Below are 27,529 nucleotides of genomic sequence, written 5' to 3'. Positions count from 1 at the left end.
AATGGAGAACCAACTGGTTGATTAGTGTTTATTTAACGTGTCTCCATGACTTCATCCATCCATCCATCCTTTATGAATTTTCAGTACAAATAAAAACTAACATCACTAATTCTTCCTGCCCGTCGGCCGCTATGTTTGTTTACACTAAAGTCACGTTTGATTGCGAGATATTTTACGGACTCTTGTTGTTCATGAATGAATCTGTTAGTGTGGTGGCCGTTTCTCTCCACACACTATAGGAACAAAACTGTTAAATGTAACACATGTCGTTCTGTGTGGTCTCTCTCACATTTTCAACATCTGTTAAGATCTGAAAAATCTTTTAATGTGGGCCAACGTCAAATGTCTGCAATCATTTCCTATATTCACTTCAACCAAAGAACAGTGAAATGTTAAAGCGGTAGGAAGGTTGATACAAAAGGGAGAGTGTTTTAAAAATCGTGCAAGCAAGTATAAAGGACTCGCTGTTGCATCACCTGTTTCCACGGCTCGGCCCCTTTACCATGGCAACGGAATGCCGGTTGGGTCGTCAATGTGGGTGTAGAAAGAAGAAGCCGAGAGGAGGAACAAGCGTGTGTTTAGTCTATTAGAGCTGCAAGGCAGGGACGGGTTCAGTATTAACAGCCCTGAAAGAGTTACATCACTGAAGAGGAATCCTTCTCCCCCCCCCCTGTGGCTCGCTAACCAAGCACCGTTCTTTCTTTCAGCTGTTTCTCTGTTGATTGTGTAAATGAAGGAAGCGAGGAATAGCTTAGTAATTGGGTCTCTTTGTGAAATGTCAAGGAACATTTTTCATTGCCAAGACATCTTAATATAAATGTAGATTTTAGTCCATCCCCCCCAGCAAATCCCTTAAATCTGCTCGCCGAGTACCACTCGGAGCACATTACAGTAACTGATCACTTGTGTTTGTTCTCCTTTCTCATCGCAGGAACAACAGAACGCGTCTGTCTGATACAGGGTACAGTCGAAGCCCTCAATGGCGTCCACAACTTCATCGCGGAGAAAGTCCGCGAGATGCCCCAGAGCGCCCAGAAACCCGAACCAGTCAGCATACTGCAGCCACAGACCACCGTCAACCCCGACCGTGTCAAACAGGTGAGAAACAGTCTGGTCAATAAGGTCATGAGGATGTGTGGTCGCTATGTGGTATAGGAACAGTTCACTTCCAGGACCAGGCGTACTTGTTCTCTGGGCCATGACCCACAGTCTGGTGGGGTCAGGAAAATGTGAGAGTATGTGGTTATTTTTACCTCCAGTCTTTCATAGCAAGACAGAGCCATGTGGCAGCTGCAGCCTAAACCCCTGGGATTAACAAATCGCTGAGTAAAGCGGGGGCTGGTATAGTACTCTGACTCAGAGAGAGATATCCCTCTTTCTGTCAACCATTTATGCTGTTAAATCTTTCCCTTGTTACCTTTTATTGCTACTTCAATCTTTCTATATCTCCTCAGGCTAAATTGATCGTGCCCAATAGCACGGCTGGGCTGATCATTGGTAAGGGCGGAGCCACAGTGAAAGCGGTGATGGAGCAGTCGGGGGCTTGGGTCCAGCTCTCCCAGAAACCAGAGGGCATCAACCTGCAAGAGCGGGTGGTGACCATCAGCGGGGAGCCCGAACAGAACCGCAAGGCTGTGGAAATCATAGTACAGAAGATCCAGGAGGACCCTCAGAGCAGCAGCTGCCTCAACATCAGCTATTCCAACGTCTCGGGCCCAGTGGCCAACTCCAACCCCACCGGCTCCCCATACGCTAACACGGCCGAGGTGATGCCCAATGCAGCCGCGGCAGCTGCCACCGCCTCCAGCCTTCTGGGCCAGGCCGGCTTGACAGGAATGGGCGCCTTCCCTGCCACCATGTCCAGCTTCTCTGGCAACGATCTGCTGGCCATCACCTCAGCCCTCAACACGCTGGCCAGCTACGGCTACAACACTAACACCCTCGGTCTGGGACTCAACCCTGCGGCTGCTTCTGGGGTCCTCGCTGCAGTAGCAGCTAGTGCTAACCCGGCTGCTGCTGCTGCAGCTAACCTACTGGCCTCCTACGCCAGCGATGCCTCCGGCGGTGGTGGCCATCCTGCTGCAGGCCTCGGGGGCTTCTCCCTGGGTTCTCTAGCAGCTGCTACAGGGGCTTCCAACGGTTACCTAAATGCTTCATCCCCACTGATGGCCTCCTCCCTATTGGCAGCAGAGAAGCTGGGCGATGGGGCCAAGGACGTGGTTGAGATCGCTGTGCCCGAGAATCTGGTCGGTGCCATTTTGGGGAAAGGAGGGAAAACGCTGGTAGAGTACCAGGAGCTAACAGGAGCCCGCATCCAGATCTCCAAAAAGGGAGAGTTCATTCCTGGTACTCGGAACCGTAAAGTTACCATAACAGGGTCGCCAGCCGCTACGCAAGCAGCGCAGTATCTGATCAGCCAGCGGATCACTTACGAGCAGGGCGTGCGCGCTACCAACCCACAAAAGGTGGGCTAAAAGGAAAAAGAAGAGGAAAGAAGGAAAGGATGAAGACAGAGATAGAAGGGAATTGAGAGGGTCACGATGAATAGAAAAAAGAAACGTCCAAATATCTGTTCAATATTTCCGTATCAAATGAAAGAATCACAAAGGAGGAGGTGGGGGAGACAACCAAGATAAGTGTGTGTGATATGTGAATGTGTTTTTAGGACTGACGTCCTGATGTTTTTTAAAAGTTTGTGTCGAGTCCTTTTGACGATGGTGATCAGAGTAAGCTGAACTGGTCCACTGCCAAGCTGCAGATTCAAGGGTGAGACCGCAGGGTTTCATCCTCCTCCAAAACCTCATAGCTGTTTTCCTTTTCTTTTTTTTTGTTGTTTGGGTTTTGTCGGTTTTTAATTTCAGTTGCAAACCTCAGCTCCCGGTGAGTTGAGCGAGTCAGATGAAGTTCCAGCCAGCCGATAGAGCTGTTTTACAAACCTTGCTCTTTGTGTACGATGCACAAGGCGTTGTTAACAGGGGAGAGGTTTTATGACAAGCACCTGAGGTCACCTCAGTCTATGGGGAAGCAATCTGAGTATAAGTTCTTTAAAGAAGTCATATCTCTGTTGAAATATGTTGAATTCTGGCTCATATCATAATTGAAGTTTCTAAATTTGGGTATTTTATATTTGCATCCTTTATTTATTGACATGGTCTCATTCAAACACAAATAGATTATTTAAACCTGTGAATGCAGGTTGATCTGAATGTAAAAACAACATTAGCCTATCGCTATTTTTTATTTACAGGGATCAAATATCGTGTTGCAGTGAAAGAAATGTATAACTTCAAAACCCAGTCTGAACTTCACTGTTGCTGTCTGCAAGTATAGTTCAGGGGTTAAATAATCAATGTGAGAGGATAGAGGAGACACACAGGAATGTATGAATATATTTTACATGAACACACATAGATGACGCTCCCACAAACACTGACACGTATTTGCATATTCAGTCACAGCTACAAACACACAGAAAATATGTTGTTTAACCCTTTCTTGGTGCTATAGGATTAGATTCTTTATATGTCCTTTACCATGAAAACAGAATCTCTCTGGCGACTCGTCACTTGATTGAAAACGCTGATGTGTCGTCCAGCCATTAGTAGCCCATTGGATCTGACCCAGCCTCTCACCTAATGAAAAAGGATTGATTTCAGCCTTCAGTCATGATGAAAAGCAATCCAGTCTTAGTAGAAGTCCATCCTCGCCAATGCAGGTCTTTTTTTTTGTTCTTCTAAAAGATTGGCCACGCTTTACATCTTACCTGACAATACGTTTGCCTTATTTGTAACTCCCAAGAATTAACTTAAAGCTCAGACTACCTTGAAGCAGTGTCGGTCGGCAAAGGGAACAAAGCACTACAAAAGCATTTTGATAAGGAAAGCTGTATGAACCAATATCTGTGAACAAATTGCCTTTACATTAAGGGTACCAAATAGTCACACACCAATGAAAGGGAAGTAGAATGACACTTGAAAAGAAGGTTCGGACTCACTTTTACCGGGAGCCATCCTTCCCAATTTGCATTAAAGACAAAAAAAAACAAGCGATACTTCAGTTCATCCAGGCAGCCGGTTATTGTTCCCAAAACACGTTAACGCTCGCTAACTGCGGGCGCAGCACGTAATAAAACATCATGAAATGTTTTGGCATCGTTGTCTTTTATGGGCAATTGTTTGTCTAATGCAGGGAGGCTAATTGTCTAGAGCATTTCCGAGCACTCGAAGATTACCTTGGCTTCCTTCTGTGCTGCTATCCATGGTGTTCATCCTGAGTACACTGGGTCTCTGAAGACTGCACTGTGAGACATTAAGAACACAATGTAAAGCATGTCTGTCCCCGCTGGGATGTGAGTATACTTTAATGTGCACATCTATGTCACATAAACAAGACCTACCAATACTGACAGAAGGGATATACAGTATATATCCACAAGAGCATTTGTACTCCAGCGTCTTGTGATGTTTCTGTTTACCAGTACCAACGCACTGCACTTCAATTAGCGGACGTTTTTTCTGATCAGCGAACCACAAATTATTCCCACCACACTTTCCCGCTCTGTATTCTCCAGTCCTATTACGTCCACTTCCCCCCCGACTCTAAAGAACATCTTTCAATTGTCCCCATCAACCCCGAGCTCTATGATCAGCTTCCTGAATGCACGGCTGTGAGGGTTGGTGCTGAGTAGCGTCCGAGCAAATCCAGAACCACTCCCGTTTTTTGGGGGGGAAACTTAAACGAATAGCCTTTTCATTTTCATGATTCATGTTTGAAAGTAAATGGATTTCAAACAACTGTCTGAACATTTGCAGCAGTGAGCCTTTCTTCCTAACTGAAATCTCTCCTTTCACACTGCGTGTCTGGAAGGCTTCACAGTCATCCATAAGTGTAATCTGGCCACTAATGAAACCATAGCGTAAGGTAACCTTTTACTGCCCAAGATTTAAGCATATAATAAGATACAAGCACAAAACAAAAGGGGGTGTTTTATCAATGCAACTGGACTGCTTGACTGCAGGGAGCTCTCCTTCAGAGCTCTCTGATCATTACATTGTGCCAAATACTATTTCTCTCTCTCTGCCCCCTCATTAACTTTCCTCTTTCTCTCAACATTTTTATTCCCCTGCATGTTGCTGTTTCTCACCGTTCTGAGGTTCCTCCTGTGTCCTATGATATCCCCCCCCGTCTGTGCTTCTTCCTTCACTGTGCTCTCCCCCTCTTTCTCCTTCCTCCTGTCTTGTCTTCTCACGGGTGGCGTGTCGGGTGTGCTGGCGGTGGGAGTTATGCACTATAGGTCATAAGGGTATGAAAATATTGTCCCAGGCCGTAGAGTTCACAAGGCTAAAATGCACAGAAAACACCTGCCTCGAAAACTGTCACCCACAAGACCAACCAGCAACGTTAGCTCAAAGTATCAAATTCCCTCAATATAAGAAGAACAAGTAGGAGCGTTTAGACCGTGAACTATGGCCTTTTAAGGGAAGAGAAAGTGTTGTTTTTTCTTCCAAAAGAAGGCAAATTCTTGCTTGAATAGATATTCATACGTAGGCTGAACAAGCCACTAAACCACGCGCAGTTAAGGACAGAATGCATAAGATAGCGAGAGTAAGGTGGGAACTTGTTTGTGACCTCAAGCCGAAACAATGACATCCTTTATGCATATCCTCTTATCTGAAAATGACTAGAATTCATTTCTGTGGAATACAATATGTCATGTCATATGATCTATATGTACTTTATTGTAGCTATTCTAGTTTGTAGTCCAAATGCAGTCCAGCGTTGTCGATACAATGTGAACTATGTTATATTTGTGTGGATGATGAGAGTGCCAACTAAGCCTGATTAAGATTAGCTTCGCGATTTGTTTGTGCATTATGATGACTCATCATCAGCCGGTGGTGTCCATATTTCTGTCATTGATGATTTAGTTTGACAGTAAGAAAATGTAAAGAATATTGGAAGCAATATAGTAGCATGTTGTCCTGTTTTGTGTTTTATGTCTGTTGTATGAACCTTTGAAATTACTAAGATTTTGAATGAATAGGTTTACATGTACTTTTTGTAAGTTATGAAAATGCTGCTATTTGATAAGTAAACTATACAAAATATTTTAGTTGAAAAGATGTCTGGTCTGTTGATTAGAAACATGCTCTAAAAGGATGGAGCATAAAACGAGGTGTATAGAATACTATACAGTATTGGTAAGATAGTAAAAGTAATAATAGACTCCATAGTACAACCTGTGCCAAACTAGACCTCCGCAGCTTCTGAAATTGTAGATGTGCGATCAAATGTTAGATATCAATAACTTGTTTAGAAGTGCTGATCAAGTGCCAATCAAACACTGTCTTTTAAGTTAAGAAAAGATAATCAAATACATTACTTAAGAAAACAAAGGACAAAGAACTTTTTTGTGCATTGTTTTTATCCCATAGGTACATAGAGTAAGAGTTAAAGATTGTGATTTTTATGGATCCATGTTGTTTTACACTCCATGCATCCCTTGTGTGTTTGTTTGACCTGTGGCTTAAGTACTGCTGTCTCACAAATGTCTCTATAGGCCAGCATGGACTAAGCATAACATGTTATAAGCATTCATAACATACCATTAACAATCAAAAATGTGTTTGTGGAGTTAGGTGTTATCTTTTTGCACGTCTTCTATTGCATGGTATCAAAATAAATTATGGAGGAAAAAAAAAATTACAAAAATTTAGCGAGATGTCTCTCGCAACATTCAAAGACATAACGCTGCATGCAGTCAAATGTAAAGCACTTAAGTTTACTCGCCTCATGTTAAAAAAAAAAAAAAGAGTTGTTTTTTTATGTTGTGAGTTGGGAGGGAGCTCATTATTGTCATGTTGGCCCGAGAAAAAAAAAGACACACTTACACTTACACACACACACACACATCTCAGATCTCATCAATCAGAGTTCATGTCTCTCTACACGTCACCAGAGAAGATGTTTTGATTTTTAGGTGCAGTGAGGAGTATTGAAAATGTGAAACAAGCAAACGTGAAAATGTTATTCAGTGCATTGGCTCCTTGTGTTTTGCTTTTTTAAGATATCGGGCATGTATTTCTTTTACAAACAGGTTGAACCTCATAGAACCTGTCCCATAATGTTTCTAGAGCTTGAAAGCCCAGATCTAATCTATGAATGTACCCATCTACTCTTTTTTTCTGTCGAATGTTATATCAGTCTTTTAATGTAAATTCAGGGCAGGAATGTCAATTACATGTAGAGTTAATATCTATGTCAATAACAGATTTCAGCTATAGTCAGGTAGGCCTTGCACGGCCATAGTCATGAACCAGATATGTTTTAACACAACTTCCGATTCGCTGTCAACATTATCTTGTTTGTTTGGTGTTGCATAAATGCACTTTACTGATCAGTGGGTCATATTGGGTGTGAAATGAAATCACGTTGGCTTACAACAGTATTATTCTTTTGCCATTCTTTGTTGCTCTGATGTTTTATTTTATTATTATTTATTAATTCCCTGATCCTGTTGGGTCTCATGAATGATGGAAAGGGCTGGAGTCTCAGACAACATAGAAAAATAGCACCTGCTTCCTCACTCGAAGGCTTCTCCTTCACATTCCCTTCAGCAGAGGTTTGTGTCAATCACTGAGTGCTTTGTTTTTAAAACGAACATGTGATCTTGTCCTTTTTCGCATCCTCTTTTGCTACAAATTACAGACTGGTTTTCATTGGGATTGAAGCACTGGGCTGAAGGGATGCACGCTCAAAGTCTGGCTGGTGTAACAGTCAGATCTGAGAGACTTAATCGGCACCAGCAAAATGAAGATTGCCTCTGCCACCTCAACAGGCTACACATCACAGAGGAGACCTATTAGACTTTGAGTGGTAAAGGCCTAGTTACATGAATGATATCTCTCTCATTATTTTTCTGTCACAAATTCCCCCTCGCATTTACTGCTTCACATCTGAATGCCAAACAAATTACAGTATCATTCCAAAAGTTGTTCTGTTTGTTTTTATTTTCCTGGACGTTCATCCGCCCCCACGGAGCCCTTTTCACGAGAAGGCTAGGACTGGTTTTAAACACTACAAACTGGCTAAGACTGCTCCTCTCTTAAAACCTCTTCTCCCCGAGTGTCACTCTCTCAGCCTACGCGACATCACGATTTGTGTTCCATCACACTGAGCACCTGCTACTGTGTCCGCCCTTTATACGGATAAGGTATTTCTGAGCCCTTTCGTCTGAGAAAATACAGGATTCTTTGCCAACCTGACATGAGGCCATTTTTTGTCTTTGACCCTCTGAACCTCCCATGAACTTAGTTGACCTTCTCCATCCCTGAGAACTCATTCATGTATGTGTTGGATATTTTACACCACTTTTATCTGTCAAACTCTGCGAGACTGTTCTTCTGTTTTCTGGTTATCTGGACAATTCTGCAGGGTTGAACGCTTGCTTAAGTGTAAACTGAAGACAGCATGCCGGTACCTTGCAACCATTTTCACTTCACATTGTACATTTTCTTTTCTGGGTTCGGTTTTACTTCGTTTAACCTCTGTTCTTTCCATCTCAGAAAAAAAATGGACTGACAGCATAAGATCAAATAATCCAACCTAAGAAAAGTGATGTTTTGTTGATTGGGTACATTTCTCTTTGATATTAATGACGACGGTTCTGTCTTTCGTTTGTGACGAGGAGAATCTGTGAAAGTCCACAGTGTTAACTACCTAAAGGGCTTTCTAGGACAGCATTTATATGTCTTTTAAAAATGAAAAAGTCCTCTGAATACATTCAGAAAAGAGAGGAAAGTGTCTTCTTGTGCCATTTTAAAAAAAAAAAAAGTGTGAAAGCTTTTTTTTGGCAAATATTTGTCAGCAAGAGTGCCAAATAATTCCATACTGAGCCAAAAGGCAGCCAGCCTACATATCTAAATGTTAGATCACTGGAATGGTAACGTCCCATCTCCGCTCCCCTTGAAAAACATCACCCTAATTGTACAACGTTTGAGCTCATGTACCATTATTGTTATGCTGCCAGTCTGTTTTCTGCTTTTGTCAGAGAAACATCTCAGAAGCAGTATATTTTCTAAATGATACACTGTTGGTAAAAAAAGACAACAGCTACTATGTGAGGAAATGAGAGGATTTTAAAAGTGTCATTGTTTTTATTATTAGTTTATTTGAACATTATTCATTAATAGATTTAACGGTAATGACTATTTAATGTAACTGTAGTACTGTGTTTGTAAAAGAAATTCAGTGAGTTGTGTTTTATGACTCGTGGACTACCAGTGAAGTCAGCATTTCAGTGTTAATAATTGAATTGTTTTTTAAAGATTATTTTTGCGACGGCAACAAAGAGTCATTATAAATGTTCATTTTAACATCACTTGTCTTCTGTTCCTTTTATTCGCCACCTTGTCCCTCTGCGCTGTCTCACTAGAGTGAAAGGTCGAGTGTTTATATAATTGCAACCAACACGTTCTATGAATAGATCGATTGCTGGAGTGTTGAGCACATTTTAATGTGAACGAGGGCTCTGTTTACACGGACAGTCACAATCCTCATATAATGAGGAATCAACCCAATAGAACAGGAGTAGAACAGACATTGAACTGTTGCCGAGGTCATTTGATTAGTATAAAAGAAAATGTTTGCCGTTATGGCGACAACGTCCCGTCAGTGTGGCCGTAAAGTGTGTTGCTCTGCCGCTAAGCCGGCAGCGCAGGTGAATCGACGTCTGTTAAGGCCAATTCAAACGTTCTTTCTTACTTACTTGTAAAAGGTAGACGGTGTTGTGTCGAATACTGTTTCCCCGTCGATACGTGTTTGCTCCTACCTAAACCTGAACCGACACTCATCCCTAACCCTAACCACCGAGCGCGGTGCTATAGAGAGGTGAAGTCCCGCCCCTTCCGGTGGATCAACATGGGACCTTATTTCGGAAAAAATATGAACAGTAGTCCTGTTTGAATTGTGACATGAATCACACATAAACATAATTCTGCAAGTCCATAAAGTCTCAGTTTGTTGTAAAACTGTAGAAGTATCAGACTGTGAAATTACGTAATTAGAAAGACGACACAGCCAACAGTGTGGTAGAGACGTCTCTCTCTCTGAAGCTACGATGCCTGTGTGTTTCTCTTCCCGGCTGATAAAAAGACCAGGAGTCGCTAGACGCCGATGCTGTTGTTTAACACATCACCCCGGTATAAGTGAGCCCGGAAGTTAGCTGCAAGTTAGCTGCGACAGTTGCAATGGCAACGGTATGCGATGGTGCACATAATAATAGCCGCCGCTCTGACTATCCTGCTATGTTGATTTGGATAAGAATGTCCGTTCTACTCTTATTCAATTTCTATGATTTGTTTACTGAGATTACAGTGTTAGATAATTAACACTTAATTTAATGACTCATAGAGTGCTGCAGGAATGAGTCCTAAAACCCAGAAATGAGTTCGCATTTTAGCACTTCCGGTTCCCTTGTCTCAGAAGTCAATGGGTTTTTGGTTAGATGCTGGAAATAAGGTCTCTGGTGGACACAAGCTTAACGATTTGAACGTTTAGTTCTACGACATAGTAGTTCTACGACAAATGTTACGACACTTCAGGAGTTATTTTAAGCCAAACCACGATCTTTTCCTAAACCTATCTAAGTAGTTTTTGTCACATAAGTTACGCCACTTCCGGTGTTATTTAAACCCTAACTAAGTAGTTTTGTTGCCTAAGCCTAACCAAGTCAATATTTTCCTAAACCTAACTAAATAGTTTCATTTTGAAAAGGCTGGAAATTGACACATGCGTCACATGTTGCTGGACATTTGTAGGAAAACGCACAAAAAATACATGTTGAAAGTTGCGCTGAGTGTCACGAAAAAAAGGGGAAATTCGTGTCAATGTACAGGAAATCAAATAGATTAAATTTCATGACTATTTCTCAAACTGCCGTGAGACTGTGATGCATGTCACCATCTTAGTTTAATGTGTCAGCATACTGATATTTGACGATTAACAGTGCTAAACACAAGGTTTTGGGACTTTATCAAAGCTAAATAGTTTAACAGGTATTTGGTCATAAATCAAAGTATTGGACAAATTAAATGTTCGTCCTTCATCCTGATGGGAACATGGATTATGTTCCTCAGGATCAATCCAGTAGTTGTTGAGATATTTCAGTCTGGACCAAAGTGGTGTAAATTAGATTTAATTTGAGAATTATCTCTGTTATGTCAGAGGTGGTTAATATGACTGACTAGCTTCTGATATTCAATGTGAGCCAATAATGGTAGAATATATCAGTCTAAGCCATGCACAGCTGCAGAAACAGTGATCATCCATACAGTGTTAATGAGATGATTAGTGCATGCCATTACTTTAGTTGGAATATGACTTGAGACAGGTTGACGCTGGTTTTGGTGCACAAACCAATGAAAAACACTCTTAAATGGGCGCCTGGGTTAGCTCAGTTGGTAGAGCGGGCACCCATGTAAGAAGGCTTGGTCCTGACCGCGGGGGCCCGGGTTCGAATCCGGCCTGTGGCCCTTTCCGCATCCACTCTCTCTCTCCCCCCTTTCCAAGACTCTATCCACTGTCCTCTCAATAAAATGGAAAATGCCCCCAAAAAAATAACTTTAAAAAAAAAACAACACTCGTAAATCATAAACTATACTCTATATCATTGAATGCAAACTCTATATGAGCTTTGAGCACAATCCCATTATAGTCAAGGTATAGTGGGTACGATTCAAAGCCCTGCAACATGTCAGACTGCCATGACTTCTATATATGACGTCTATGAGCCATCCAGCACACAGCCATTCCTCCTACGCTGTTTGACATTGTTCATTATCCAGCAAATACGTCCGTAATCTTTTGAGCTCAGCTACACAAGCGAGGAAGGTGACATCACACACACATGTACGGGGCTTTAGCTATACACTATAGCTATCGAGTGACGTTGTGTCCACAGTAGTTCTTCTGGGAATCTGTGCAGAGATTCAGTTTACATTCTATAATTGAAACTGGTATACAATGGTGGATCCTTTAAAGGTGGAGCCCAATGTCGTTCTAGACTTTATATGTTTAAATTTTACCTATTTAGACCAAGAAAAAGAGATGAAATCAAGGGATTCAATATATCCCAGCAAGAATGTTATTCCTGGCATTGTTGCGGTGTGAAAAAGGACCTGACCCATGACAGAAAACAGAATTTATATCATCAATGCACCCGATTCGACTGTTATCAGTCGCTATAAGCACCATAGATGTGGGTCATTAGGGGCCTACAACGCCTACTACGTTGTAAAAGTGAAAGTGAAACTAAAAAGCAACACGTTCTAACATGTAAAACTGAATGAAACATCACGTTGTGAACACAAACAAAAAGGCTTGTTTAGCTTTAGGCAACAAAACTACAACTTGTTTAGCTTTAGGCAACAAAACTACAACTTCTTTAGGTTTAGGCAACAAAACTACAACTTCTTTAAGGTTAGGCAACAAAACTACAACTTGTTTAGCTTTAGGCAACAAAACTACAACTTCTTTAAGGTTAGGCAACAAAACTACAACTTCTTTAGGTTTAGGCAATGAAACTACAACTTCTTTAGGTTTAGGCAACAAAACTACAACTTCTTTAAGGTTAGGCAACAAAACTACAACTTCTTTAGGTTTAGGCAACAAAACTACAACTTCTTTAAGGTTAGGCAACAAAACTACAACTTCTTTAGGTTTAGGCAATGAAACTACAACTTCTTTAGGTTTAGGCAACAAAACTACAACTTCTTTAAGGTTAGGCAACAAAACTACAACTTCTTTAGCTTTAGGCAACAAAAAAAACTGCGTGTTTTGGGTTAAATTAACTACGAACACAAACACATCTACACATTGTTGGTTTAAAACAGGATGTGAGCTCTGGTCTACAGGGTGAAAACTCTGTATTTTATGTCCCATCACACTGTCTATACAGCGCCTGACTTCCGCTTCTGCTCCTGTCATAATTACTACGGTCGTTAGACGTCGCTGTCGTGTTCTTTTATACCTTCTTTCGGTGATCTTCCACGTGAATAGATGATAAAACCTACTAGTGGGTGTAGTAGGCCCCTATTGACCCACATCTATGGGGCTTATAGCGACTGATGACGCCTATTTAATAGCCTGACAACAGTCTAATCAGCTGATCAATGCATATAGACCATTTCAACGCAAATACATTGCTGGGCAACAGCTTGGGTCCATGTTTACTTCATGTCAGCGTATGTCATTCACATACACTGCAACAGGAAATAAACTGGGACACCTTTAGAACGTTTACAACCGTGAAATGTGTTTGCAATTCTTTTGAAATATTGAGCGTTGTTAGTTCAGCAGGTCTCTCCATGAATCAATGCTGATCCTAGTGTTGACTTTTCCTGCCTCAGCCTCCCGACCGCAGCCGGAGGGAACAGGGAAGACACCGGAGTTTTGGTCGTAGACGATAACGTTTCTCTCTGCGGAGCCCCGTCACTTCACAAGACACGGGAAACCTCTGTTGGTCTGGAGGAGCTGCAGCAGTTATTTCTGCACAAACGTCCACTGCACATTCACTAGGTATTCTCAGAGCTACTAACTGTTCTGCAGTGTGGAGTGTGCGCGCATTCACGTGCCTCCCTTTAAAGGTGCAGTGTGTAGGATTTGGCGGCATCTAGCGAACTGAAAACTCTCCCGAGTGCCAACGTGTGGGAGATCTACGGTGGTTGACGCGAGATATAAACGGTTCATTCTAAGGTATCAAAAACACAATGATTCTTATTTTCAGGTTATTATACACTAAAGAAAACATACTTATTAATATTATATTCCATTTCAATTGTCTGCAGGAGAAAAATGTTTACAACAGTGCGTGTTGAGCTGCAATGCCACCATGTATTTGAATAAAACATGATAATTCAGTCACATCCACTTCTGATAGTTACAGTATTTTCCCTCTTTTCTCTAACTACTCTGGGTTTCCAGAACTTAGAGATAAAGGTTTATTGTTAATTTGATTAAGATACCTAAGATACCTAATTATTGAATTCCTTCCTTTCTGGACGCTTGTGAGGTCCAGTGAAAAAGAGACGGCAGATGGACCTGCCTCGTGGAAAGCTTGCATGTATCTTGCATAACAATTATCAGAATGACTAACTAACTTGCAAACATGGCCCGACACCAAGGCATACAACTGCATGAGCAAGTCATTGGAAATAGTATCCACCCTGAGGTCACTGGTATTTGGGGGATTACATGTTGCCAATTTTAATTTATGAGCTCCTCTCTCCAATCCCCTGCTAATGTCATGCCACTACAGAAATATTTTGAATGCTTAAAATGTCTTGGTGTATCTATGAAAAAACAACAGCATCCACATCTTAATTATCTTATTTTAAAACAATATCTGCCTTTTGTTTAGCACTTGCACAACCAAAAGCACCTCCCTGACATTGTAAAGGCAACACAATCATCTTACATTGCCCTTTGTGCAGCGACGGAGTGAAATCATAATTCAAAAATTTTCCGTACATCTCAACCCATCCGATGTCCCATTTCTACCTTGAATCGAGGTGTAAAACCCTGCAGCAGTATACATTTAAGGCACATTTGATTCCTGCTGTGAGAGAGGGTAGCAATGGGCTTGAATGATAAAATTGCGTTGTCAAGGTAACAAGTTGTTCTGAAGACTGCAAATATGTCGTACTGGGGATGCTCCTATACAATATCTCAACCTGCAGCCTCCGTAGCACCGAACCACATGAGCTCTGCATTTCACTCCCTCAAAGTCAAGCAGGTAACTGCAGATGTAATATGGTTTGCATTCATAATTCAGAGACATTTAATAGCCAGTCTATCTTCATCAATGTTATTGAAATTATTCACTGCAAATCTCATTTGCAAAACCAAATCATTAAAGCTGTCGGAAACCTCGAGGTGGCTCCGTGATTTCTTTCAAATGATGAATGAGGAAAAAGGTGGGGACTGCTTTAGAGAATAGAGATACACTGACTGAGGCACCCTTTAACACGGCTCCTGATGTAACCATGGATACCTCTATTTCGTGGATGGAGTAATTTTAGCTGGAGTGGGATCTGAAGGACAGATATCACTGTTTCTGCACTGCACATCATATATTATCACATCTTAAATATCAGGTTACTCTCCAGATATGTTGAAACACAGCAGTAAACACCACTTGTGAATATCAAGTATAGTTTGACAGATTATACGCTAGCAGGTGAAGGTACAATAATTGAATGTCAATTTGAGGAAAATTGCAGAGCTGAGGTCAGGAAGAAAAAGCTTAATCATAATCATGATCACTGTCCTATGAGGTTTTCTTTTTAAGGGGCAGAAGCTAGACAGATGCTTTTGAATTGAACATGATTTGATGTGTTGTTTATGGACGTGTTGCGTTTGTATTTATGAATCCTATTTCTGTGTGTGGTGAGAGTAGAGGATAGTAGTACTGAGAACAGGAGAAGTGTCTGCACTGTCAAGGCAACCATGATAGTGCTGGCCACGAGGGATTAAGAGGAGATGTAGCTATGATAAAAACAGAACAGCGCTGAGACCAACTCGGACACCGTCTTCAAGTCAAGGAACAAGAGACTCAATTGTCAGAGTGTCAGAGAACACTCGGCCGGATAAATTCACTTTTTCTGGGGTGATTGTTGTCATGATTAAAATGGCAATTTTGGATGCCCACCTACATATCACTATGTCAAAAATAAAATACATACAGACAGACAGAGAGGGCTTCATAGGCCTGACCAAAAGGCAGCAGTGCAGACGGAGTGGTTCACATCAGCAAAGGAAAACAGTGACATCAGCCACAGCTACGTTGAGCTAATCGTAGACAGATTTACATTTATGTAAATTACTTGTACCTACTTTTTGCAAGCTGAATGCAGAATATACAGTAATGTGTGTGTGCTATAACTCAGCTCTGTCAAATACTCTCTGCCTCCACCTGCTGGTTTTATTCAACCCTTACACACACACACACACACACACTCACAGTCATATTAAAATCTGCATGTTCAAACACCGGCAACTGGCATTTTTTTGAGGTGCTACATTGCAGGCAGCATGGTGTGAACAAACAGTTTCTGTCCTTCAGCTCTTCTTGTGGTTCGTGTTCAATCCCTTGTTAGCCAGTTAAACCTGAGGGGGGTGCTGTTCAGTGTCTGTGTAAAGCTGCCCTTCCAGTAGAGACAACATCATGAAGTGCTCCTTTAGTGTACCCTTCCAGTAGAGAAAACCCGATGAAGTGCCCTTTAGGTTTCCTTTCCAGTGGAGGAAATGTGATGAAATGTCCTCTAGGGTGCCCTTCCAGTAGAGAAAACGTGATGAAGTGCCCTCTAGGTTGCCCTTCCAGTAGAGAAAACGTCGTGAAGTGCCCTCTAGGTTGCCCTTCAAGTAGAGAAAACGTCATGAAGTGCCCTCTAGTGTGTCCTTCCAGTGGAGAAAACATCATGAAGTGCCCTTTAGGTTGCCCTTCCAGTAGAGAAAACATCGTGAAGTGCCCTCTAGGTTGCCCTTCAAGTAGAGAAAACGTCATGAAGTGCCCTCTAGGTTGCCCTTCCGGTGGAGAAAACCCGATGAAGTGCCCTCTAGTGTGTCCTTCCAGTGGAGAAAACATCATGAAGTGCCCTTTAGGTTGCCCTTCCAGTAGAGAAAACGTCGTGAAGTGCCCTCTAGGTTGCCCTTCAAGTAGAGAAAACGTCATGAAGTGCCCTCTAGGTTGCCCTTCCAGTGGAGAAAACCCGATGAAGTGCCCTCTAGTGTGTCCTTCCAGTGGAGAAAACATCATGAAGTGCCCTCTAGTGTGTCTTTCCAGTGGAGAAAACGTAATGAAGTGCCCTCTAGGTTGCCCTTCCAGTAGAGAAAACGTTGTGAAGTGCCCTCTAGGTTGTCCTTCCAGTGGAGAAAACATCATGAAGTGCCCTCTAGTGTGTCTTTCCAGTGGAGAAAACGTAATGAAGTGCCCTCTAGGTTGCCCTTCCAGTAGAGAAAACGTCGTGAAGTGCCCTCTAGGTTGCCCTTCCAGTAGAGAAAACGTGATGAAGTGCCCTCTAGGTTGCCCTTCCAGTAGAGAAAACATCATGAAGTGCCCTCTAGGTTGCCCTTCCAGTAGAGAAAACGTGATGAAGTGCCCTCTAGGTTGCCCTTCCAGTAGAGAAAACGTAATGAAGTGCCCTCTAGGTTGCCCTTCCAGTGGAGAAAACGTCATGAAGTGCCCTCTAGTATGTCCTTCCAGTGGAGAAGACGTGATGAAGTGCACTCTAGTTATCTAGTAAAATTCTGCCCTATATGCATGAAAACGTTCTGTGCGCTGGTGCCCGACGTACCGCATGCAGCTGGTGTCCTTTTCCATTTTTTTCGCCCCTGCCCCTCAGGCAGCCTGAGTCCGCCACCGATTACAAGTGTTGGGTAATCACTGCTTATGTGATCCAATTATCAGAGAATAGGATTTTGTCAAAATAAATGAAAACACAACTGTCTCTCCGTTCTCATTAAGCGGTGTTTAATTATGCAATGTGGTGTGCTATCATTTTTAAATATGCCCCAAGTCCACTGGCAAATCTTCAGAGGGATTGTTAGTGGGGTTTTTTAACAGTGCTCCACTTCCTCTATGAAACTGTTTAACCGCCATAAAAAATATTCTTCTCCAAAGAAATCTTTCATTTATAGAAATAAGAAAGTGAAACTGAAGGCTGAATGGCAAAAAAAACATCCTGCTGAAGCTCCAGTGGGGCTCCGCTGTCACTATAATGCAGCTGTTTTCAAACCAGGGGCCCAGGGGCCATGCAGGAGCTACATGGAGGCTCCATAGGGGGGCTGAATGAGGACCACCATCATCCAGTAATGGTTAGCGGAGTGAGAGAATGACTGACCTTCCTGATCAGAGGACTCACTCCCTGTGATAAACCTGAGACAAAACTATTATAAAACCAGGCTCTGTGAGAGAAGCACAGTGGAGAACAACATATACAAATCTATATTTTCTACACACACAAAACATATGATGTAATTCACAATCTACAGCCTAATGACAATATATATATACGTAATTTGTGATATTCTGTATGATGTATAAGTTTGGATAGAATATGCATTTTTTTTTAATTATTATTTTATTTATTTGCACATATATAAAACTGCACAAAATCCAGTTAATGAAAAAAAACAAGAAATGTGTCAGGAGAGGTCAAGAAGCTACAGGCTTATACAAGGGACCTCCCCCCCAACCCCAGGAGAAAAAACAAAACAACAAAAAGGAAGAAGGATCTAAATTAATATAATTTAAAAAATACAACAAAAGTTAAACAACAACAAGAAGCACACATAAATTCCAGAAAAACCTAACCAAACAGTGGAAAACAATCCAATAAAAACAATGAAATACAAAAAACAGTACAGGAAAAAAAGAAAATATCAAAAATATCAAATAATAATTAGACATCATGAAATAAATGTGATGATAATTTCCTTTTTAAATGTTCTAAGGATAACGAGCTCTTGATAACATGTATTTTGGTGTTCCATATTTTTTCCCCTTTATGTGCCATATAACATTTATATCTGTGTGGATCATTTATCTGTGAGGAAGTCAAAGTTTAAATTAACTTACTTAAAAATCCTCTACTATTAGCCTACTCTCCTGTATGTTTTGGAGCTGTTTCCTGAGGGGGAAGGGGCAAAACACTCAACTCATTTTCACTGGAAGTCCAATTTGTTTAGAAAAAACACAACATCTTAGTAGAATACAACTTTATATCTAAACAATACAAGCACAGAAAACTACATTTTATAAAATAGCTTCCCCAGTTCCCCTTCCACAACATATAGTCAAAAGAACATGCTTTAACTGAGTTTGCACCCCTCAAAAATAAATTAATAAATAAAGAAAATAAAAGAAAAATTGTGAAATACAACAAAGATGATAAAGCTGTGAAGAGGTAAATCGTCTATCCCGGAAATGTCGTCTTGTTAAGACGGTATGCAGAGTACTCACAGCATAATTTCATCAGAAATACTGAATGACAAATAATCTTTATATTTTTAACAGTAATAAACTGTACAACGTTAGTTAATCGTGCAATTTAAACTTTTTACGAGCACAATATTAACCTGAGTGGCGTGATTTACCATTAAACTGCTGAACGCAGAGTAAATCCTGAATGAGCGTTATTTTATATAAGTTATTTTGCACTAATCATATAATGGTTGTCTGTGTTTGCAATTAGGTACATTCCTGGAATCTAATTTGCAATGTGCAATATATTGCAATAAAGGAATAAATAAAATAAAGTGCCAAGAGTATATATACTCTTGGCACTTTATTTTATTTATTCCTTTATTCTTTTATCTCGTCTTGTTTTTATTCTTGTATTTATTGTTTTTATTGCGGATATTTTTATTGATCTTGCACCTCCCCACATGCCACCTACTGTGTTCCCTCTATTATTGATGATATTGCAGAATGTGTAGATGTCTCGGTGGACTGCAGAAACTGAATTTCCCTTTGTATGGAAGCTTTTATTGGACCACAGAAGACATTCCACACATGTGTACCATGATATGCAAATATTTCACTATCCACAAAAATACAGGGCAATTTGTAAATACGCATAACTTACTCTGTAAATACGTATTTTAAGGTTTGCATGTAAAGTGATATCTACACATTTATGCATCTATTTCTACACGTGGAATGATATTTGCACATTTTCAGATCGCTTCCTGTGCATTTGTGGGTAAATGAAGCTATCTGTATTTAAAGTTATCACACTGCGCATGTCCAAAACAAACATCAGCGCTACAACCAAACGAAGACGGAAACAACAGTGAGGTTATCCTCTCGCCTCCCTGTTCGTCTCTGCAGCGTCAGTTGACGGACGGACCCTCCTGTTAGCTGTTAGCTGAGTTCAGAGCAGCTCAACTTGAATAACCTCCTATCGACTCTACGCAGAGCTGCTTCCTCACGGTAACGTCGAGTTTTAGATGACCGATTATCACATAAAACGATGTAGATTTAGATAAATGTGTTAATCACGGTGATTAAACCAAGTTTTGCGGAATGTGACAGATAGCTGAAGTGTCAGTTCGCTAGATAGCATATTTTACAGGCTGTCGTAAGTTACATTCCTGCAGAAGTTAAAGCTGAAATGGGGCGTTTTACTGATCTGTTAGAGGGCTTTTAGAGGTGCAAAGATGTCATTATTATTATTAAAGTATGATGCACTAACATAACCTGTCTAATCCGAGCTATTTTCTGCAATCTGGGTGTGGTATTGAATTGTTTTTTTCCATAACAGGAAAACCCTGTTAGAGGGTTAGTGGGTGTGCCACTAAACAAGCCAACAAGCTCAAACAGTGCTGCTGTTAAAACCTGTGCAACTTTGTAATGGTTGAAATTGTATTGTCTGTATATGTTGTGTTTTTTTGCATGCCATCTACTCCTGCTTTCTGATTCTTATTAATAATAGAAATAGACCTCTTGCACAAACTGACACTGCAGTATGTTGTAATTTAGGTCTAGTTAATTGCAAAAGTCAGTTTTGTGGTTTATATTTTCTACCTGCTTTACTGTAGTACAGGGGTCAGCATTGTATTCTCTGTATATGTTGTGTTTTTGTGCGTGCCATCTACTCCTGACACTGCAGGATGTAAAGGAGGACAGTCTGCAGGACAGATAATAATGCACACAGTGCACTTTCATAGACTGAGCTACTGGAGTTACCCTGCACTATACTCATTTTTAACAGTCTCTTCTGCACTATATTCACTTTTAACAGTTTTCTTCATCTTCTTGTATTTTTATATCTGGTATATTATTTTATACTTTGTACTTCTAACTTTTTTACTAACATGTTTTGCACTATGAAACTTGAATTTCCCTCTGGATCAATAAAGTTACTATCTATCTATCAATCTATGTTGCAATTTAGGTCTAGTAAGTTGCTTTAGTCAGTTTTGTGGTTTATATTTTCTGCCTGCATTAGTCTAGCCACAAGTGATCACTGCTTCCATTCATTTCTAATTATTTTATTCCACTTCCGGCATAGAGGAATGCATAAACCATGATCCCACGGTGCTGAAGTCGTTAGTCTAGGAGTGTTTTCATGTAAATCGTCCTTCTAATTCATGTTGCATTTTGCCTTCACAGTTGACAGAAGATGTTTTTCGCCAAAAAACTCATCGGTGGCATCATTGATGTTGTCAGGTGAGAATCTGCACAAAGTCTAACCTGTTTAAGCCACACAAAACAGGTATCTTGTGGCTTAACCTCTGTCTTCGTTTGTGATCCTGTCTTTGCAGCAACATCGACCCAGCCCAGTTTGTGCCCTCTGACCCTGTGAGTGACAGTCATTACATTACCGGCTCTATCTGACCGTCACTGTTCTGCTTACTCTGGATTCTAATGTCTTCTGTGACTCTGTCCCGCAGCCTCCACCACGCCGGCCGCTTGTATATGCTGAGCAACATGAGAACGATGAGGAGAAACAGTTCCGCAGAGTCTTCCAGCAGCTGGCTGGAGAAGTGAGTGCTATGTCCACCTTTAACCACACCTTTAGACGTCTAAAGGGTGTTCAAATGACATTTCTCTAGCATCCATTGGGTGTCTGTACAGGTTTCTGCTGACTTTGTGATGTTCACACTGTTAAATATCTGTCATATAGGACATGGAAGTGAGCCCAACTGAGCTGATGAACATCCTAAACAAAATCGTTGGAAAGCGTAAGACGTGTGCCATATTTAGAGTCTATCTCTTACACATCCCTGTGTGTATTTCTTGCAATTCTTTTTTGGTTCATCATACTGATTCAGTCCTTTACAATATTTACACATTCTTATGTATATCTAAATTATATATACATGATGAATGACTGTTTTTCTTGCATTTCAGGTGGAGACCTGCAGACAGATGGTTTCAGCATTGAGTCTTGTAGGAGCATGGTGGCAGTCATGGATGTATCCTTTCTATCATTAGTAGGCTTTATGTGTTGTGTAATCCAGGTGAAGCTGACAGTGACGGCACAGTAAAAATACACAGAATAGAACAAACACAACAGCTGTCTATGAAAAGGGACTTGTAGTCTCATCAGACTCCATCACACCCACAGCTCATTAAGGCTGTGGACATACGGTACCTAATACTGCCATGATTTGTCCATCCAAACACATTTTCACATTGGGCCGAGCCCTTTGTTCTGCAGCATTGGATGGTGAGGAGTTAAGCACTGATGTCAGATTTTCTAAAAGTAATGCCTAGTTCACACTACACGACTTTAGCCCAGGTTTACCGCTCCCCGACAGTTTTGGAGCTCCCTGACAAAAGCTTGAGCGTCATATGTGTACTGCTCAAAGACGTGAGCCGAGAGGCTCGCCGACGCCTCGCGGACACATTCCAGATATCTTGCATGCTAAATATCTGGACCTGTCTGGGACTCCGGCCACGAGCTACAGCCAATGAGAGCGCGAGACACGGGTTGAGGGAAACCTGGGGGAGGAGGGGTCGGCTGTAACAACAGGAACTTACTGGATGTGTGATGCATTTGCAACCTGAGCAAAGTTGTTACACCTGGAGGAATAAATAGTAAAACAAGGTGGAAACAGGTTATTCTGTAAACACCTGCCAACAACAACATCAGCGCATATGTGTCGTGTATGGTTTCACGTCATTTACCCTGTATTTATTTCTCGCGTGTGTTTTCGTGACAAAACGTAGTTTGGAGACCTCATCGGGGATTCCTCCTGGTGAAAGATCTTGTAGTGTGTGACCTCCTGTCGCCGGTCAGACTCCCGATTACAAGACAGTAAGTTGTGTAGAGTGAACAGTACAGCGGTCTGACGACTTTGAAAGTCGTGTAGTGTGAACTTAGCTTAAGGGGCCATGATCTGATTTGTTGATAATCAATATTAATTGCATATTTAGAAAACATTGTAAAGGAGGCTAAATGGGAGTGATTCATGTCATTTGTAGTGTAAACCCCAACAGCAATGTTGTGAACAAGTCAGTCATTCCATACTGTGAATTCTACACCACATGAATGAGGAAGTCCCGTAAAAATACGCCTTGGGCAAATACAGCATGCTCACAAGTAATGCAACTGTTTGTCCAAGCTGGAGCCAAAGAGGAAGACGTTGTCTGTTGTCCTTAATGCGGTTTCAGAGTGACAGCACTGGGAAACTCGGCTTTCATGAATTCAAACACCTCTGGAACAATATAAAGAAATGGCAGGCGAGTACAGCACGCCCACTACATCTGTCCTACACATCTGTTTCTGCTCTCCACACTTACTTCACTGTGGCCGGTGTTAATCATCTCCAGTAACAGTGAACACAGAAGACACTGTATCTTAAAGTATGTACAGTATCGGCTGTTTATTGAGGTTCTGAAGGAATTTGATTAGAATGTACAGTGTGCTTGTTGTTTTGATTAACAGCCATGTTTTACATAGACATAAATCTGTATGCTGTGTTTACTGACAGGCACACATTAGTAATGTGGAACATATTTTATTTCCTGTCAATGAATCTTAGTAACAGTGACGTGACACATATTTGGAGCTTGTTGCCACCAGAGCAAGAAAAACATCATTCCTTATTGTTTTTAATTGTAAAATAGATACTTAAATCTAGTTGTTACCCCCACATTGACAGAATCTTTTCTTTTACTCTTTCTAGGTTGTGAATCAGTTGACCAGGAAACTTTCATGGCATAAATGATTTACATACTCTTTTTATTGTTATTGTTTAGGGAGTGTACAAATCCTATGATGCAGATGGCTCTGGTGTCATCGGTGCACATGAGCTGCCCGCCGCTTTCGGAGCTGCTGGTAAGTTTGTTGTTTTTTTTATTTCCCTATTGTTATTTATATGTTTTTTTGCACAGCTGCTGAAAAGATTCAGTCAAAACAGAACTTTATTAATATCAGTAATACAGTTTTTTGCAATTTCCAAAACACAAAGACTGGTACTTGTGGCACAATTATTGAAATCACTAAAGCTGGGCATACACTGTACGATTTAGCCCGTTTCTGGCCCGAACTTTGAGCCGCAAATTTCAGCTTTGTCAGGCGTCGTTTTCCGTGCGGTGTACGGGGGGGACTGAGGCCAATTAACTTCTCCCGACCGGCCGTCGGACAGTCGGATGAATTTCTGACATATCAGAAATTTTGGTCGTCCGTCCACAGTCTCTCACACAGTTGAAGCAGAGCCACGAGCCGATTCCCCGTCAGCCCGTAGCCTCTGCTGGCATACCCCTATTATCTTGTCAAGGCCAGTGAACATTAGTTACATAGATAAACTACTTAACCAATATTCCAACGCCTTGATAGATGTGGGCCACCAGTCAAATATCAGTCAAATGCTTCTGAACTTTATAGAAAGCCTCATCTCTGAGCTGTTGTGCAAAGGGTTAATGATTTGAATATCATACCAGTTGTTTGCATATATTTGTGTTAAGGCTATGATGTGTTTTTAATAGTCTGTTCATCTCTTCCTCAGGCTTCCCCCTCAATGACCAGCTGTTCAACATGATAATTCGCCGATACAGCGATGAAAGTGGGAACATGGATTTTGACAACTACATCGGCTGCCTCGTGAGGCTGGATGCCATGTGCCGTAAGTTTGAAAGACTAGTCCGAAAACAAATGGATCTATTTATTGCTTTAGCAGTTTTATCTGTGTGATAAGAATGATTAAGTCTTAAACTGAAGGTGTTGTAGGCTTAACATCTGTTCTGATTCAGGTGCCTTCAAAACCCTGGATAAGGATAACAACGGGACGATCAAAGTCGATGTTAAGGAGGTAAGCTGATCAGTTATTTTAAATATCATTTGATTCAGTTGATAGCAAACCTTCACTGTTAAAAGTCGTCCTTTCTGCTCTTGTGTCTTTCCAGTGGCTTCAGTTGACCATGTACTCTTGAGTCTAGACGACGTCTCTCCTGCGTGTTACACCGACCCACTTTGTTTCTCTACACAGTACATAATATTTTCTCAACCATCCCTACAACTTCCTGTCATTCGGCTCATCCCTTGTGTGTGCAGGTTTCTTTCTGAATGTTAATGCAAGTGTTGTGGATTGTTCACTGTTCCTTTATACTTGCAAGACACAATTTATATTGTATTAGCAACCCAGAAAAGCACAAACCTGCACTCACAACGGTATCCATAGCTGGGGATCAAAACATGATTCAGGTGCATAAAGATGATAGTATGCTGAATTGGTGTCATTTGGACAGCTTGTTTGGCATTTGCTTTTGATCTTCCTCATGCCTGCGAGGAGGCGGGCAAACATCAGGCCGTTATACACAGTGAAATTTGTAAAAAACCTAATGTGAAAGCAGGAAGCTCCCGTTGACATGTGGCTGGTTTCACAATGATGCATGCTGACGTTGGACAAAAATAAAGACTTTGCACCTTCTGACAACTTTATCACCTGCTGGCAAAATCAGGAAAGCCTACCTCACTCGTCCCAGTAAAAAGTCTTCCACAAGGCACACATTTTCTGCTGGAGTCGACAGAGGTTAGCCGTGTGAAGCTGTAGCTTCGTTCACCACCCACATAGCTGTTTCCACCTAGTATATCCTTCTCAGCATTATGCAGGCATGTATAGGTGATTGATGGACATCTCCATGTATCTGCTGTTATTTTTGTTACACCTCTCGCATTCATATTAGTACATGGAGCTTAGTGACCTCACGACTCACCTGTCTTTAACCTGAGCAGAGGACTTCCCAGCACAAAGCATATTTTAAGGTGTTATGGCTGAGTAAACCTCTGAACAGGTTGAACATGGGGGGAATTATAATTACTTGAGCTCACCAAATCCCATTCACTCATAAGAATCACAAGGGTGTGAGTCGTCCCACCCTAACAGGTGCAACAGCACTGACGGTAGAGTTGGAGAAATGGCTTTGAGTCAGTCTGTACACACCTAGTCGGCACCGAGAAGAGGTCTTATTTGGGTAAAATAACACTTTCAGATAGACAAAAACTAGACAGCTTTGTAAAGGTATGTGTGCTCTAACAGTCCTGTTCATGATCCTTGTGAAACCAGCCCCAAGCCCACTGACTGGAGATTCTTGTTCATGAAAACAACAATGTGGGAGAGCTCACCATTTAGTTTAAAGTTTACAGAAAGTCAGGTAGATGATGCACTTGCACCGCAGCCTTTATTTTGCATCAGAGTTGCACTGTACTGTATATGCATACAGTACGTGATATACATTAACATCCCAAGACACAATGTTCTGTTTGGGCAGGCTAGTATTTCTCCATTTTAACATTCAGTGCTGGTAATGCAACTTAGCCATAACACTCCTCTGTACTTCTCACTGTGTACTTCAAAAAATGCCTGCACCCAGATAATGCCAGCACAATGTGTGAATTGATAATATATATAACATATGTTTATGCCACTAATGCATGCAGCCAATAGTAAAGATGCCATTATTAATCGTGTAGTTCTAGCCACATTAAACTGTTACTGAAAATGCTTGGTAGAATATATATACTTGTGCCATATTTGGAATAAAAGGGTATGTTAAATGTGTTGGTCTGGTTCTTGATGCACTTCTAACAGTTGTCACATGCTACTTTTAATCTGTGACTAATAGAATCTTATTCAGGCTGGACTGCACCATTCAGAATTAAAAATAGGACCCAACCAATATTTATATGCTCGAAAAGGGAGTTACAGCCTTTTTATAGATTTTGTATTTGAATGCAGCTCCGTGTGGAAGTATTTTATTTAACATCTATGGTTGTTGTACCACAAGCATAAGAGAGCTGCAGGAGTGAGGGAGCCATTGGATCAGAGACTACACCAGCTATTCTGAACCACTGGGCGTGGGCCGCGGAGGTACTTCACATGGATAGATTAACCTCTTAAGAATCTGACGGCCGCTATTCTGTCTTTCGGAGGTTGTTGTGGGCTCAGTTTTGAAGCTAGAGTTTAGATACTGGTATGATATGGAACTATAAAATCTAAGGAATCCATTGGTCACCATGTCATGCTAGCTTGTCGGGAAGAGCTTGAAAATAACGTTCTAAAGTTACGCAAAATTTTGACAAAGAAAAACGGTCATGGCCATTTTCAAAGGGGTCCCTTGACCTCTGACCTCCAGATATGTGAATGTAAATGGGTTCTAAGGGTACCCACGAGTCTCCCCTTTACAGACATAATGTTCTCGGATGCAGTGACACAAAATTGAGTATTTTTTTGGAACTAAAAAATGATGTTGGAGACAACCCTGCTCCAGTAAACTCCACCGTGTGTGGTGAGGAAATATGACCCTGAATACTTTGGATTCATAATGGCAGGCAGTGATGGGTGTTTGGTCCTTACCGCAAAAGCTCCTTCTAACAAATAAGGTTAAAGAGGTGTCCTTTAAGTTGAATCCACAGATTCTATCCAGTGAAACATTTCTTACAAAAGTTAAAGAGTGACATATAGATGTAAATTGTTCCTTCTGCCAATCACATCCTGAAATTTGCTCTCATTTATTCTAGTC

General features: G+C 41.3%; 2 protein-coding genes across 5 annotated transcripts in view; both read left to right on the top strand.

Annotated features, from left to right (window-relative positions):
• The window catches only part of LOC141752905 (RNA-binding protein Nova-1-like), a 29,610-nt gene extending 20,231 nt beyond the window's left edge, over window positions 1-9,379 (top strand). For both annotated transcript variants that reach the window (XM_074611161.1, XM_074611162.1), the window contains exons 3-4: window positions 932-1,098; window positions 1,455-9,379. In XM_074611161.1, the coding sequence (XP_074467262.1) occupies window positions 932-1,098; window positions 1,455-2,474 (1,187 nt within the window). In that variant the 3' untranslated portion in view covers window positions 2,475-9,379. The remainder of the gene's footprint in view (window positions 1-931; window positions 1,099-1,454) is intronic.
• Window positions 9,380-19,846: 10,467 nt separating this feature from the next.
• Window positions 19,847-26,564, top strand: capns1a (calpain, small subunit 1 a). 3 transcript variants are annotated; one of them, XM_074612129.1, is made up of 12 exons: window positions 19,847-19,990; window positions 21,173-21,229; window positions 21,325-21,361; window positions 21,454-21,546; window positions 21,687-21,744; window positions 21,914-21,978; window positions 23,180-23,248; window positions 23,768-23,846; window positions 24,517-24,633; window positions 24,761-24,819; window positions 24,914-25,594; window positions 26,047-26,564. In XM_074612129.1, the coding sequence occupies exons 2-11, from the start codon at window positions 21,183-21,185 to the stop codon at window positions 24,938-24,940; spliced, it is 651 nt and encodes a 216-aa protein (XP_074468230.1). In that variant the 5' UTR covers window positions 19,847-19,990; window positions 21,173-21,182; the 3' UTR covers window positions 24,941-25,594; window positions 26,047-26,564. The 3 variants fall into 3 exon arrangements, with proteins under 3 accessions (XP_074468230.1, XP_074468229.1, XP_074468231.1); XM_074612128.1 differs by having other exon boundaries at window positions 24,914-25,668; window positions 25,917-26,564; XM_074612130.1 differs by having other exon boundaries at window positions 19,899-19,990; window positions 21,176-21,229; window positions 24,914-25,668; window positions 25,917-26,564.
• The last annotated feature ends 965 nt before the right edge of the window (window positions 26,565-27,529 follow it).

The sequence above is a fragment of the Sebastes fasciatus genome, chromosome 16, assembly GCF_043250625.1.
Source record: "Sebastes fasciatus isolate fSebFas1 chromosome 16, fSebFas1.pri, whole genome shotgun sequence".
Taxonomy (NCBI): domain Eukaryota; kingdom Metazoa; phylum Chordata; class Actinopteri; order Perciformes; family Sebastidae; genus Sebastes; species Sebastes fasciatus.
Note: the sequence above shows the minus strand (reverse complement) of the source record. Positions and strands in the feature narration are given on the sequence as shown.

Excerpts from the sequence above, each read along its gene's own strand:
- capns1a (XM_074612129.1), top strand. The coding sequence starts at position 21,183 with ATGTTTTTCGCCAAAAAACTCATCGGTGGCATCATTGATGTTGTCAG. Across the intron at positions 21,230-21,324 it reads GGCATCATTGATGTTGTCAG|CAACATCGACCCAGCCCAGT; the intron begins GTGAGAATCTGC and ends CTGTCTTTGCAG. Across the intron at positions 23,847-24,516 it reads CGCCGCTTTCGGAGCTGCTG|GCTTCCCCCTCAATGACCAG; the intron begins GTAAGTTTGTTG and ends TCTCTTCCTCAG.